Below are 14,144 nucleotides of genomic sequence, written 5' to 3'. Positions count from 1 at the left end.
TTAGTGTAGTTTGACCCTGAGCTCCCACTTTCTGCCCCCTTGGCCAAAGCAGGGGAACATCACAGGGCTTCTTAAAGCAGATGCATGATTGAGCCCCAGGGCAGTAGACCCAGAGATTCTGAAGTTCTCTTGTAGAATGAAGTGTATGACTTGAGGAAAGCGAAGAAAAGACAGTCCTCCAAGGCCAGGAGGGCAGAAGCTTGCTATAAAGCCAAGTGGCTACATTGAGTGCTGGCCAAGTATTCTTGCTTCCTTCAGAATACCCAGTCCTGATAGAGGTCAGGAGTGCCCAAAAGATTGGAGTTGTTGGTTCCAGACCACTCATTCTGCTGCATTTGCAATTAGAGTAAAACCCTGGAAAAAGAGTCCAAGCATGTGGTGCCCTTTGCTGTCCACTGTCACAAGTCATACTGGCCGTTACATAACCCTTCACTCTTTGGCTACAGTGCAGGTGTAGGGCGCACAGGTACCTTTGTTGTCATTGATGCCATGCTGGACATGATGCACACAGAGCGGAAGGTGGATGTCTATGGTTTTGTGAGTCGAATTAGAGCCCAGCGCTGCCAGATGGTGCAAACAGACGTAAGTGGTCTTGGGATGAGAGGGGACAAAAGGTGGCATTCCAATACCAAACAAACATCTGCTCACCTCTAGGCCATTTAAGTTCTCTGACTTTCACTTTTATCTGGCTGAGTATAATAATAACAGCCATGCCTAACTCTGTCTGAGATCAAAAGTTTCCCCATTACCACTGACGGTTTCCTAGGCTGTTGTAAATTATCAGGATCCGATGTGATTAAGGACCCTTATAAAATATATATTTAAATGACGCACAGAGCAGGTTGTGACTTCATGACTGTGGGAGTCAGGAAAGCAGCTGTCAATTCCACCAGACTTAATGATAAGGAAACAATCCCTGAGGAAAGCAAGTGTACCAAAGCCTACCTCCACAAGCAGAAGTGAGATGACTCTGTGCTGTGGTCAGGGCACAGTACAGGGAGGTTGGCTGCCTGGAGGCTAGGACCTCACAGTCTTTGTACATCTTCAGCTTCTGACAGCCCCTGCAAACCTACAATCTATCAGCACCCCTGAGACAGACCAAGAGCCTACCTTCCAAGTTAAGCAAACCTCTAGACGAATGCATACATTTCAAGTCCTTCACTGTGTTGGGCAATTAGAATGAATTATTTTATTCCTTTTGGGACCAAAGAAGTAGTTGTCAAAATGAAAGGGGGTGGAGGGGTGATCTGGTGCCAACAAGGACTGTTACATCTACCTGAGAACTTCATCTCATCCATGTTTCAGATGCAATATGTTTTCATATACCAAGCCCTACTAGAGCATTATCTCTATGGGGATACAGAACTGGAAGTGACCTCTCTAGAAACCCACCTGCAGAAAATTTACAACAAAATCCCTGGGACCAGCAACAATGGATTAGAAGAGGAGTTTAAGGTGAGTTGGAGCTTGACAACCTCTTCAATCTGTAGAATGTGGATTGGGCAAAATGCAAGGCTAATGAAGTAATAAACCTATGTCATGCTCCCATCCATAAGAAGTGCTCCCAGAAGCAAGGGAGTGTAGTTGGGGGTGATGAGAACCATCTGGTTAAAGCAGTCCTTCTTACATTGTGATTATATACACATTCAAGTTCTGATTCAGCGGGCCAACACTGCTGATGTATGGGTTACCTTGAAAAGCAAGCATTAAGAAGTAACCTCAGGGCTGGGAAGGTGGCTCAGTGGTAGAGCGCTTGCCTTGTATGCATGAGGCCCTGGGTTCGATTCCTCAGTACCACATAAGCAAAAAGAAAAAAGCCAGAAGTGGCCCTGTGGCTCAAGTGGTAGAGCGCTAGCCTTGAGCTGAAGAGCTGAGGGACAGCGCCCAGGCCCAGAGTTCAGGCCCCACGATGGGACCAAAAAAAAAAAGAAGTAACCTCAGAGCCGAGTTGCTGGTGGCTCATGCCTGTAATCCTAGCTACTCAGGAGGCTGAGATATGACGATCTCGGTTCAAAGCCAGCCCAGGCAGGAAAGGCTGTGAAACTCTTTATCTCCAGTAAACCACCAGAAAACCAAAGTGGAGTTGTAGCTCAAGTGGTAGAGTGCTAGCCTTGAGCTGAAGAGCTGAGGGACAGCCCTTAGGCCCAGAGTTCAAGCCCCAGACCGACAACAACAACAAAAAAAGAAGTAACCTCAGAGTCATCTCTGGTGGCTCACACCTGTAATCCTAGCTACTCAGAATGCTGAGATCTGAGGATCGTGGTTTCAGAGCCAGCCTGGGCAAGAACATCTGTGAGACTCATCTCCAATAAGCCACTAGAAAACCAGAAGTGGCGCTGTGGCTCAAGTGGTAGAATACTAGCCTTGTGCTGAAGAGCTGAGGGACAGTACCCAGCCCCACAACCAACAAAAACAACAAAAAGAAGCAGTAACCTCAGCCAAGCACTGGTGACTCACCATAATCCTAGCTACTCAGGAGGTTGAGATCTGAGGATTGTGGTTCAAAGCTAGTTGGGGCAAGAAAATCCATGACTCTTATCTCCAATAAACTACTCAAGGAAAAAAAAACAGAAGTAGCACTGTGGCTCAAGTGGTAGAGCCACTACCCTTGAGCACAAAGAGGCTGAGGTACAGCACCCAGGCCGAGTTCAAACCCCAGGACCAGCAGGGGAAAAAAAGAAGAAGTAACCTCAGAGTCAGGAATTTGAATGTTTTTTTCTAAAAAGTGTAAGACCATCTCTGTCATCAGTAGAACAATAAAATGAATGGTAGATGGGCACAGTCCTTGAGATGGGAATGAAGCTTAGTGGTAGTATGCTTGCCTAGCATGCATGAAGCCCTGAGTTCAATTCCTTAGTACCACATGAACAGAAAAAGCCAGAAGTGGTACTGCTGCTCAAGTGGTAGAGTGCTAGCCTTGAGCAAAAGAAGCTCAGGGACAATGCCTAGGCCCTGAGTTTAAGCCCCAGGACTGGCCCCCCCCCCACCCCCCCCCCCCCACCGCCAAAAAAAAAAAGAAAAAGGTGGGCACAGCTCTTCTTTTTTTCTTTTCTTTTTTTTTTTTCTCCCAGTCCTGGGGCTTGAAGCCTAGGTCTGGGTGCTGTCCCTGAGCTTTTGTGCTCAAGGCTAATGCTCTACCACATGAGCCACTGTTCTACTTCTAGCCTTTCATGGTTAATTGGAGATGAGAATCTCATGGAAAGAAGTGGCGCTGTGGCTCAAGCAGTAGAGCGCTCACCTTGTGCTGAAGAGCGCAGGGACAGCGCCCAAGCCCAGAGTTCAAGCCCCATGACCAACCAAAAAAAAAAAAAAAAGGAATCTCATGGACTCTCCTGCCTGAGCTTACTTTGAACCCCAATCCTCAGATTTCAGCCTTCTGAGTAGCTAGGATTGCAGATAGGAGCCACCAGCTCCTGCCTCATAGCTCCTCTTTTTTTTTTTTTTTTTTTGGGGGGGGGGGGGTGGTCCAGTCGTGGGGCTTGAACTCTGGGCCTGGGCGCTGTCCCTCAGCTCTTCAGCTCAAGGCTAGCACTCTACCACTTGAGCCACAGCGCCACTTCCAGCTTTTTTCTTTTTGCTTATGTGACACTGAGCCACCTTCCCAGCCCCTCATAGCTCCTCTTTTGTACTGAGATCCTTGCCACAGGGTCATAAAACTCAAGGCCTGAAGAGTTCCAGAGGGTCCACAGAAACCTGAAAGGCAGTATTTTCCCAAAATTCTCTTGACTTTTTACTGAGCTTTTTTTTTTTTTTTAATATTTATTTTTTGTCAGTCGTGGGGCTTGAACTCTGGGCCCTAGCGCTGTCCCTCAGCTCTTCAGCTAAAGGCTAGCACTTTACCACTTGAGCTACAACACCATTTTGGGTTTTCTGGTGGTTTATTGGAGATAAAAATTTCACGGACTTTCCTTCCCGGGCTGGCTTTGAACCACGATCCTCAGATCTCAGCCTCCTGAGTGACTAGGATTACAGGCGTGAGCCACAGGCACCCGGCCTTTACTAAGCTTAAAGACAGAAGAAACAGTATTCTGACAATATGTAGAAATGGAAGTCAGGGCTAGGCAAAGAAGAGCAGCATGAGGTAGCTTAGAAGTGTTGTCGAACATGGTCCTCTCAGGATGTTCCTGGGATCAGCAATGTCTCCCCTCCCCTTCCTCATTCAGAAGTTAACATCAATCAAAATCCAGAATGACAAGATGCGTACTGGAAACCTTCCAGCCAATATGAAGAAAAACCGTGTTTTACAGATCATTCCATGTAAGAGCCCTCTCCTGAGCCTTATTGTCCCACCCATCAATTCCCTTCACCCATTCTACTTTCCAGATACTATTTAATAGTTGATTTAGAATCATAGTATTGCCTCTTGAGACTCTTGCTTTTTAGTGGCTTTTGTAAATAAAAAACCATAAAAGCCAAAGACTTTCTGTCCTCTTGGCTGGCATGTCCTTGCATAGCCAGGATTATATCTCCCTAGGGTTTAAGTAAAAGCAGAAAGCAGAAGAAAGAAAAAGGTTGGGGGGAGGGGGGAAGAGACAGAGAGGGAAGGAGAGAGAGATGTTGGTGAGTGGTAAGCCATTGTTCTTCCAGATGAATTCAACAGAGTGATCATTCCAGTTAAGCGGGGCGAGGAAAACACAGACTACGTGAATGCATCCTTCATTGATGTAAGTGATGGGATTCCCTAGGGCTTGCAGTGCCTCATATACCATCTTGCAAGGATCATCTTTGAGATCAGGCAACATTTACTGAATTTATACCTGCCCACCTACCCTGAGCACTAGGCCTGTCCAGGCCCAAAGAGGAGAAGGTAGAGGAAACAGGGTGTATACCTGTGTGATTCCTAGAGGAGAAGCTCAAAACAGCCACAGCCAAGAAAGATGAAAAACCTGATCTTTCCCATTCCTACTCTTCTCATCCTAACTCTAGCAACTGCTTCCCTTCCCCAAGGTTTGATCCTTGACCAAAGGGGAACTCTACCTGGGATATCGTACTTCCAAGGAGCCCCCATATATTCCTAGGGCCCTGTCTCACTGCCTCTTAGTAGGCCCATCTTTTCCACTCACTCTCCTGATTAAACCACCTTACCTCTGTGATTGATTTGGCCTGTATAGGGCTACCGGCAGAAGGACTCCTACATTGCCAGCCAGGGCCCTCTTCTACACACAATTGAGGACTTCTGGCGAATGATCTGGGAGTGGAAGTCCTGTTCCATCGTGATGTTAACAGAACTGGAAGAGAGAGGCCAGGTGAGTTCAGACAGAGCTTTTTGAGCTTCTAGAGAAAGAATGAAAAGGAGAAGGAGGAGAACTAGATCTTTTCTTTTGATTTACACTATGCTGGTCTATTATCCAACCAGTTAGTGCCTGAGAAGTCATCAGCTTCTCCCAGGAGTAGACAGCTAAGAGTAACCTGAGCTCCTACTCAATTCCAGACAGAGCCTACCCTTTCAGTTTCTCCTACCTCTAGACTTCTTTCTTTGCACATATCCTCTCTACCCACTTTGCAGCCCACAAGATGAGAGGCAAGGTACACAGCCACATCAGGGTTCTGGAGTGGAATGGGCTGAGTGTCCCTAAGATGAGGCCATTTCTCTGCTGGCTGCACAAACAAAATAGTAGAATCTAGAAATAACAAAAGCAAGAAATGTGCAACTTCAGTATCAAGCCTGCGACGTGTATATTTTTGTTGGCTGAGCAGGTTATTTGAAAGAGATGAAACAAGTGGAGCATGATGAAGCATGTCCAACTGTGCTACACAGCTTAAGAAAATTCTTTAAAGAAAGCCCTCAAATTTACTAACGAGTGGTATCATCTGGGGTTTCAAACTATAAAGAGACCTCAAATCTCTCAACTCCACTCAGCATAAACAAATACGTCACTGCCAGGCACCGGTGGCTCACACCTGTAATCCTAGCTACTAAGGAGGCTGAGATCTGAAATCGAGGTTCAAAGCCAGCCCAGGCAGGAAAGCCCATGAGATTCTTATCTCCAATTAACCACCAGAAAACCAGAAGTGGCTGTGGTTCAAGTGGTAGAGCACTTGGCCTTGAGCTGAAGAGCTCAGGGACAGCGCCCAGACCCACAGTTCAAGTCCCACAACTGACCACAAAAAATCTGTCACTAATCTGAGCCAGTCTTTATGGAACATTTTCTGTTACATGGAACCCCCTCCCTTCCTGCAGTGGCTGCAGTAAATGGGTGGTATGTTATGCCTGGAGCATCATCTAACCGAGATCATAATCAATATGATGAGCCTGGACAAAGTAGCAAAGTCTAGTGAGAAAATTCTTTCTAAACTTCCATGAAGAGTTGGGACTTTTTAAGTCATTTAAAAAATTATTAACCGAGCTGGGCGCTGGTGGCTCACGCCTGTAATCCTAGCTACTCAGGAGGCTGAGATCTGAGGATCGAGGTTCAAAGCTAGCCCGGGCAGGAGAGACCGTGAGACTCCTATCTCCAATAACCACCAGAAAAACCAGAAGTGGCGCTGTAGCTCAAGTGGTAGAGCGTTTGCCTTGAGCTGAAGAGCTGAGGGACAGCGCCCAGGCCCAGAGTTCAAGCCCCACGGCCAACGGAAAAAAAAAAAAAAAAGTTATTAACCAACCTAACTTGCATTTTTTTTAAATCTCTCTGGTAACATAAGGAGAACAAATGATAAATTAGCAAGCTAGAAGCCAAGAGGAACTATGGTAGGGCTGGTGCAAAGACTATCCTAAAGAGGATAGAGGGGTTGGTGAGATGGACATAACAAGGAAGAGTTAGGCATGTACCTTCTCATGACTCCCTGAGTTTGTAATCAATTAAAAATTAAACACACTAGGGTTGGGAAGGTGGCTCAGTGGTAGAGCGCTTGCCTTGTATGCATGAGGCCCTGGGTTCAATTCCTCAGCACCACATAAGCAAACAGAAAAAAGCTGGAAGTGGCACTGTGGCTCAAGTGGTAGAGCGCTAGCCTTGAGCTGAAGAGCTGAGGGATAGCACCTAGGCCCAGAGTTCAGGCCCCACGACCAGACCCAAGAAAATAAAAATTAAACACACTAAATAGGTTGTTTCAACTACTAATTGTTCCTCGTTCCATGTGTATGCCACTTACTTAGTTTAATAACAAGGTTTTGCACATTTTTGCTAACCCTGACATTTTATCATATCAAGATATTTTTCCCATTATAACCACTCATTGAATTCTATAACTAGTCTTCCCAGACATATATAATGTACCTAATCAGCTGATATCCTACATAGGTTGTCATCAGTCATCAGTAGCAACACTGATATAGTCAGAGGCTTGGGTTAAGGTCCTCGGTTTTGCAGTTATGGAAACAGACACCTGAGTAGTAAAGACCAGCTGAGACTGAGCTGCTGTGTTATCAGGACCTAGGTGCATGTCTGGTAGCACTCTCTAAGTCCTGAAATGCAGGTGACACGAGGGTCTTACATGCATCTCCACTATATCTCTTCCCCAGATACAGGATGAGAAGGCCCAGACCCAAAACTATTTAGGCAGATAATCAGACTACCATCCTTGAAGAGAACTTAGTGTGACCAAAGAGCAGGAGAGACTTTTACCTCCAATTAACCAGAAAAAAGGTAAAAGTAGAGATGTGGCCCAAGAGGTAGAATGCTAGCCATGAGCAAAAATGCCGAGCTAGAGTGCAAGGCTCTGAATTCAAGTCAAATACCTTTCTTTTTCTACTTATTTTTTTCCAAGTTTTTCCCATTCAACACAAGTACATACATAGTTGAGAAATTTTTAATTGTTTATAGTAAAGAATCTCAGATCCTCCCCCAAAATGCTGTAAAGAAATAGACTATATATAGGGCTGGGAAGGTGGCTCAGTGGTACATATGTGTTTGCCTTTTATGTATGAGGCCCTGGATTCGATTCCTCAGCATCACATAAACAGAAAAAGCTGGAAGTGACGCTGTGGCTCAAGTGATAGAGTGCTAGCTTTAAGCTGAAGGGCTGAGGGACAGCACCCAGGCTCAGAGTTCAAGCCCCACAACCGACAAAAGAGAGAGAGAGAGAGACTATATAATTATTTTGTTTTATCTAAATACTTACACCTTGACTTGTTCTTTAGACATTGAATAAATTCATTTACCAGATACTTACAAAAGAGCCTACCATGTGCCAGGCATTGAACAAGGTGTTGAGAATACAGATAAATAGATAGTCTGTCCCTACAGGGGACCATAGAGGGACTTCAGATAGGTGCAAGCAAAGACAGACTAGACTGTAAGCCATCTCTTGCCCACTAACAAGAAACCCAGGGGCCCACAACCCTCAGGTACCCTTGCAGATTGAAGGGATCAAGATGAGGAGGATAAGGCTGTCTTCAAGCACCCTGGCTCAGTGGGAGTGTAAATGGGCTTAGGGTTTCTGAAGCAGGAGATTGATATGTAATTAGGTTCAGGGTATGGAAACACCCCTTAGGAGAGTAGGGAGACAGAAGTTGGAACAAATATGTTCACTTTTCTATTTCTGATATCTCCAATTAATTCAAGTTGGAAGTTAATTAGAATAATGTGCAGTGATATGGTAATCCACCAAGTTTTCAGTGCCTTGAGGATTCAGTGTGTCAGAAGAGGTAACTGTGCTGAGAGGGACTAGGAGGCCTGTAAACAGTGCTGCTCTGCCACATACAGTGTTGTAGTCCCTCACTTCTCCCATTCATCCCTCCAGGAGAAGTGTGCCCAGTACTGGCCATCTGATGGCCTGGTGTCCTACGGAGACATCACAGTGGAGCTGAAGAAGGAGGAAGAATGTGAGAGCTACACTGTCCGGGACCTCCTGGTCACCAACACCAGGGTAAGATTAGTGGTAAGTGGGAATCCTCCTGCAGGGAAATCAGAGCTGTCCCTCTTCCCTGATCTGATGATTCCTTTTCCTCCAAAGGAGAACAAGAGCCGGCAGATCCGACAGTTCCACTTTCATGGCTGGCCTGAAGTGGGCATCCCCAGTGATGGGAAGGGCATGATCAGCATCATCGCAGCCGTGCAGAAGCAGCAGCAACAGTCGGGAAACCATCCCATCACCGTGCACTGCAGGTACTGCTCGCCTCAGGTGGGGGCAGAGGGAAAACAAGGAAAGGCAGGCAGAAGGAGCATTAATGAGTGAGTGTCAACCTAAGGAAGCCTCACATTGTGAGATGTGATCAGAGATCTGAGAGTTTGAATGTGGTCTAAGATAGTGGACTGGAAGTCAGCCTAATGGTACACACCTATAATCTCAGCTTAGGAGGCAAAGGGGTAGGAGAAACAGGAATTAGAGGCCAGCCTAACCAAAGTTAGGCTGTTAGCTCAGGCAGTAGAGTGCTTGCTAGGAGGCCCTGGATTCAATCCCTAATACCAAGAGGAAAAATGGGCAGGGAAGTGTGTGTCAGCAATGGAGAGAATCAAGGGAAACCAACATCTGAGAGACCCATGGGTAGTACAGGGTCGGGGCATGGTCTTCTTAAGCCTGGAGAAAGGGGAAAGAGCAAGTATTTTTTAAATGGTTTGAGGAAAAGTGAACAAAACTAAGAGCATAAAGTAAAAATGAAGAAAACTTAAGAATTCTCCAGGTATGAGCCAGAGTTACTGGTCACAGATGATGTGACCAACAATGGACAGTAAGTTTTGTTTGGGGGAGAAGGCCAGTTTTGTTTGGGTGAATGTGAATTTTATTTGAGATTACATTATTGAACAAAAAAAGAGGCTGGAGTTGTAACTGAAATAGTAGAGTTCAGACTCCAGTACATCCAACCCTTCCCTCTACCCCCACCAAACAAAAACAACTATGCCCTGAGTTTTCCTTAATAGTAATAGTTGAGGTTATCTAAAGATTGTGCATTCTGATTTTCCAGTTCCTCTTCTTTCATCCTCTCTCAAGTCTATTCCAACACACACACACACACACACACACACACACACACACACGCACGCACGCACACACATGCACGCACGCATGCCCCATCAGGACTACTCATGGCCTCCAGGTTGCGGAAGCCAGTGATCACTCCAGCCTTGTTATAGTTGACCTTTCATTGGCACTGCACCGTCAGTCACTCATCTCCCTGGAGCTCTAGTGTGGCTTTTCTAGTTTTCAGCCTCATGAGCTATTTCTTCTCTGTATCCTATGCTGTTCCCATTCTTCCTGTGACCAAGACCCCCTCCTTGAACTTCAGGTCAACAGACCATTCCCTTATGTTATTCACCAAGTCCCCTGGGCTTTTATACCAATTTCCAAGTCTTCATCATCATTCAGCCTCCCCACCCCAAAATCCAAACTTAGGTTTCCCATACTCAGCATTCTCATGCTATGTCTGATACTTAAGGTTCTAATCAGAACTACTATTTCTTCTCAAGCCTTCCCTAAATCAATAAGTAACAGATATATTTTCATTGCTACTTAACTCCCATGAGAAGCCTTGGAACTGGCCTGTTTTCCCTTTCTCACATCACATCTAACCCATTGCACATGATGTCATCTCAAAATCTGGTCTTCTTTACTATTCTCCCTCCACCTATCCTCTCCATGTCCTCAATACAGCAGCCTTGAGAGCTTTTTCAATGTAAGTCAAACCACACCACTTTTGTACATAGATCCCAGTGTGATCTGAGGGTTCCCTATTGGACCAGGCAGCAGGGTACATTCTGGGCTGGTATTCTCCTGGGGCTCTGACCCCACCCCACCTATCCCTCTTACATCATATATAACCACATTACCTCACCACCGTTGGCCCAAGAGGCTTGTTCCAAGGCAGCTATGGTGCTTCATCCCTACCTTGTCCACATCTGCACTCACATGGCACTCTTTCAGCAAGCCTTCCCCAAGCACCCTGCTTGGGACTCCACTCCTCCTTCTCCCCTTACTGTACATCTTCTTGTCCGGGAGTCTGCTAAGCCTTACCCTGCCAAAGAGCAGACATTGCCTCTCTGGTGAGAAAATCAACCTGTGACATTGGATGGGGTAGATAGTGTCAAAGCCAGGGTTTGGTTTACCCAGACTTAAAAAGAAGATGACAGTTTGCCTTGTGAAGGTTAAAATGTGTATGTGACTTAACTAAGTATCACTGTCCTACAATACTGTGAAATCTGTGAAATTTATGTAATCACTTAATCTCAATAAAAAATTATTTAAAAAAGAAGAAACACATGGAAAAGGAGCTGCGACACACACCAGTGAAGAAATGTTTATAAGGGAAAGGGAAGAAAGGACTTGAATTCTAACCTGGGCCAGCAGTGAGCAGCTCCGAGCTTTGTCGGTCGATAGTGCTGATGGGACGGGAGGAAGGTTGTCAGCACAATCCCATAGGTAAATACGAAGCAGGCACAGGAAAAGGCAGCAGGGGTACATGCCACCCCAAAACCATGCTGTCACAGGGCCCCTCTAGGCTAGAAGGCAGAGATGAGCATGGGCGCTTGCCCCACCTGCCCTCTTCCCTAGTAGTTTCAGAGATCACTCACCTTCCTAGCACTAGTCAGCCTTCCTGTGCTTCTCACTGCATTCATCCCTCAGCACAGAGGGCTGGTAAGTACATCTGTCTGTTTCAGCGCCGGGGCAGGACGGACGGGGACCTTCTGTGCTCTGAGCACAGTCCTGGAGCGTGTGAAAGCAGAGGGGATTCTGGATGTCTTCCAGACTGTCAAGAGCCTGCGACTGCAAAGGCCACACATGGTCCAGACACTGGTATGCCAGTCCATGCCACTACACCAGCTGCAACCCTTCCCTCTCAGTGAGGAGCCCTTCAGAGGCCACCCAACAGACTAGCCACGGGCCCACTATTCCCCAAAGTGCCCCAAGAGGCAAGAAGTGCCTTGAGAGAGGCAGGATCACAGTTGGAGCATAGCCTCTGTCCTGAGAGAGGTGTATGGGAGGCTAGAAGGGGTCCCTGGGTGCCCCACAGGGCTTGCCTATGCTTTCCCTCATTTCAAGGAGGGGCGGAGAGAACAGGACACAAGAGTATGTATCTTTGCCTTTGCTCTGGGCTCCCCATCACGAGATCTGACTTTTGATAGTCTGGCCATCCATAAAAGTTTTCGCGAGTCCTGTGGAGCTAGAAATGTTTGAGGGGAAAATGAAAGGTGATTCTGAGGAGTTCTAGAGGAGATGCCACTTTGAGAGCCAGGGCACATCATCAGCCCAGCACACTCATGTCTGACCCTGTAGGGCCTACCACCGACCTCATCACTGTGCCCAGCTCTGCAGTCAGCCCAGAAGGCAGAGCTTCCAAAACTCTGGCTAACGGGTCAGCTGCAGGTGTACGTCCTTCAGTTTTCCATTTTTAAAACACAAGCCAGTTAGGAACTACAGTTCCATATTCTCTTTGGTAACCTTGGCTTTCTTCCCCTCCTCTACTCTCCAGGAACAGTATGAGTTCTGCTACAAGGTGGTGCAGGAGTACATTGATGCATTCTCAGACTATGCCAACTTCAAGTAACAGGAGATGAGGCTCACGGACAGAATTGCCTTTAATATTTTGTAATATTCTGTTTTGTTAATATACCCAAAATTGTGTATATATCTTATAACTGTTTTAGAAATTGGTACATAGGCTTCTATTACCTATTAGGTGGAGATTTTATATGTAAATGTGTTAGCACTGATAGTCCTTTTTCCAATGTTTTATTGGGGAATTAAATAGTGTGATGTTTGGATTGATATCGTGAAATCCTCAGCCTGGAAATTGGGCTGGTTTATTACTCTGCATTAAAACATCTGTTCCTAAAGAAAATAAACACAAAACCCATTCCAGGTAGCTCGGCACCAACTAAGAAAACAAGCACAAAGTTCTCAGAGCTCTTGAGGAAATGGTCGTCCCGGTGCCCCAATGAAAACCTGTGTCCTCTCCTTCACTGTAAATTACCCCTCCTCTCTCCAGCCCACTCCTGCCATCTCCTACATCCCAGCAGCCCCCTGTGGGGAGTAATGGGACCAGAGCGGTATCTCTGGCACCACACTAGGGATTATCAGGTAATAAAAGCTTTGACTCCCTGCGGAAATGTCTCTCCCTTTGTCTGGGGTGGAGCAGCCAGAAGTTATGGCTGGGACGCTAGGCCCCTCTTGTCCCTGCTGTGCTGCTGTCAGTTGCTTCTGTTCCAGCTCTCAGCTCTGAACAGTACCTGGAACTCTGCCTTCTTTCCCACCCTGTCTTTGTTCCAGTGATCCCAGTGAGCTTTGGTCTCTTGGGGTTTCTCTGAGGGCAGGGGCCCAGGGGAGAGAGAAGCTTAGTCATGGAGCAGGAGCTAGTCTGACCTGTCCAGTCCCTGGTACTTTGCTCCAAAGCCATCTGGATTGTCATTTCATGTTTTGCTAAGAGGGACATGAAGGTAAATTCCAGAATCAGCGTGGGAGGGACATCAGACCTCCCTGAAAAGCTAAATATGTTTCTCAAAGAAAGGAACCAGAACTTTCCCTGGGAAACAAGTTATTCTGGTTTGGATTTCTCCAGAGGGCAAGAGGGCAGTACAAAACAAAGCCCTGTTCTTTCTAAATAAGTGTCAGGGACATTAACTGAAGCATTCTGTCATCCCAAAGCAGAACACAGCCAGAGGCTCAACTAGAGTTGTTTTCACTAAATAATAAAGCAAATGTTTTCCTAAAAATTACCTAGTTACCTAGGAGCTGATGGCACACACCTGTAATTCTGGCTCCTAAGAAGGTAAAGTTGGCTCAGTGGTAGAGTGCTTGCCTACCATGCATGAGGCCCTGGATTCAATTTCTCAGCACCACATAAAAAAGCTGGAACTGGGCACTGTGGCTCAAGTGGTGGGGTACTAGCCTTGAGCTGCAGAGCTGAGGGACAGCACCCAGGCCCAGAGTTCAGCCCCCACAACTGACCCAAAAAAAAAGAGATTTTGCTGGGTGCCAGTAGCTCACGAGCCTGTAATCCTAGCTACTCAGGAGGCTGAGATCTGAGGATCACGGTTCAAAGCCAGCCCGGGCAGGAAAGGCCGTGAAACTCTTATCTCCAATAAATCACCAGAAAACCAGAAGTGGCGCTGTAGCTCAAGTGGTGGTGTGCTCGCCTTGAGCTGAAGAGCTGAGGGACAGCGCTCAGGCCCAGAGTTCAAACCCCACAACTGACAAAAAAAAAAAAAAGGGTAAAGATTGGAAGCTGGGCGTCCGTGGCTCACACCTGTAATCCTAGCTACTCAAGAGGC

At 46.5% G+C, this 14,144-nt stretch overlaps 1 protein-coding gene across 3 annotated transcripts in view; it reads left to right on the top strand.

Moving 5' to 3' along the window:
* Ptpra (protein tyrosine phosphatase receptor type A) overlaps positions 1 to 12,977 on the top strand; it is a 123,030-nt gene extending 110,053 nt beyond the window's left edge. For all 3 annotated transcript variants that reach the window (XM_042694396.1, XM_042694397.1, XM_042694398.1), the window contains 9 exons: positions 447 to 582; positions 1,306 to 1,455; positions 4,164 to 4,257; positions 4,588 to 4,664; positions 5,112 to 5,246; positions 8,683 to 8,808; positions 8,896 to 9,047; positions 11,535 to 11,670; positions 12,347 to 12,977. In XM_042694396.1, coding sequence (XP_042550330.1) covers positions 447 to 582; positions 1,306 to 1,455; positions 4,164 to 4,257; positions 4,588 to 4,664; positions 5,112 to 5,246; positions 8,683 to 8,808; positions 8,896 to 9,047; positions 11,535 to 11,670; positions 12,347 to 12,421 — 1,081 coding nt within the window. In that variant the 3' untranslated portion in view covers positions 12,422 to 12,977. The remainder of the gene's footprint in view (positions 1 to 446; positions 583 to 1,305; positions 1,456 to 4,163; positions 4,258 to 4,587; positions 4,665 to 5,111; positions 5,247 to 8,682; positions 8,809 to 8,895; positions 9,048 to 11,534; positions 11,671 to 12,346) is intronic.
* Positions 12,978 to 14,144: the final 1,167 nt, after the last annotated feature.

Source organism: Dipodomys spectabilis, unplaced genomic scaffold, assembly GCF_019054845.1.
Source record: "Dipodomys spectabilis isolate Male_0828 unplaced genomic scaffold, ASM1905484v1 ptg000175l, whole genome shotgun sequence".
Classification (NCBI taxonomy): Eukaryota; Metazoa; Chordata; class Mammalia; order Rodentia; family Heteromyidae; genus Dipodomys; species Dipodomys spectabilis.
This window is presented reverse-complemented; position numbering and strand designations above follow the sequence as displayed.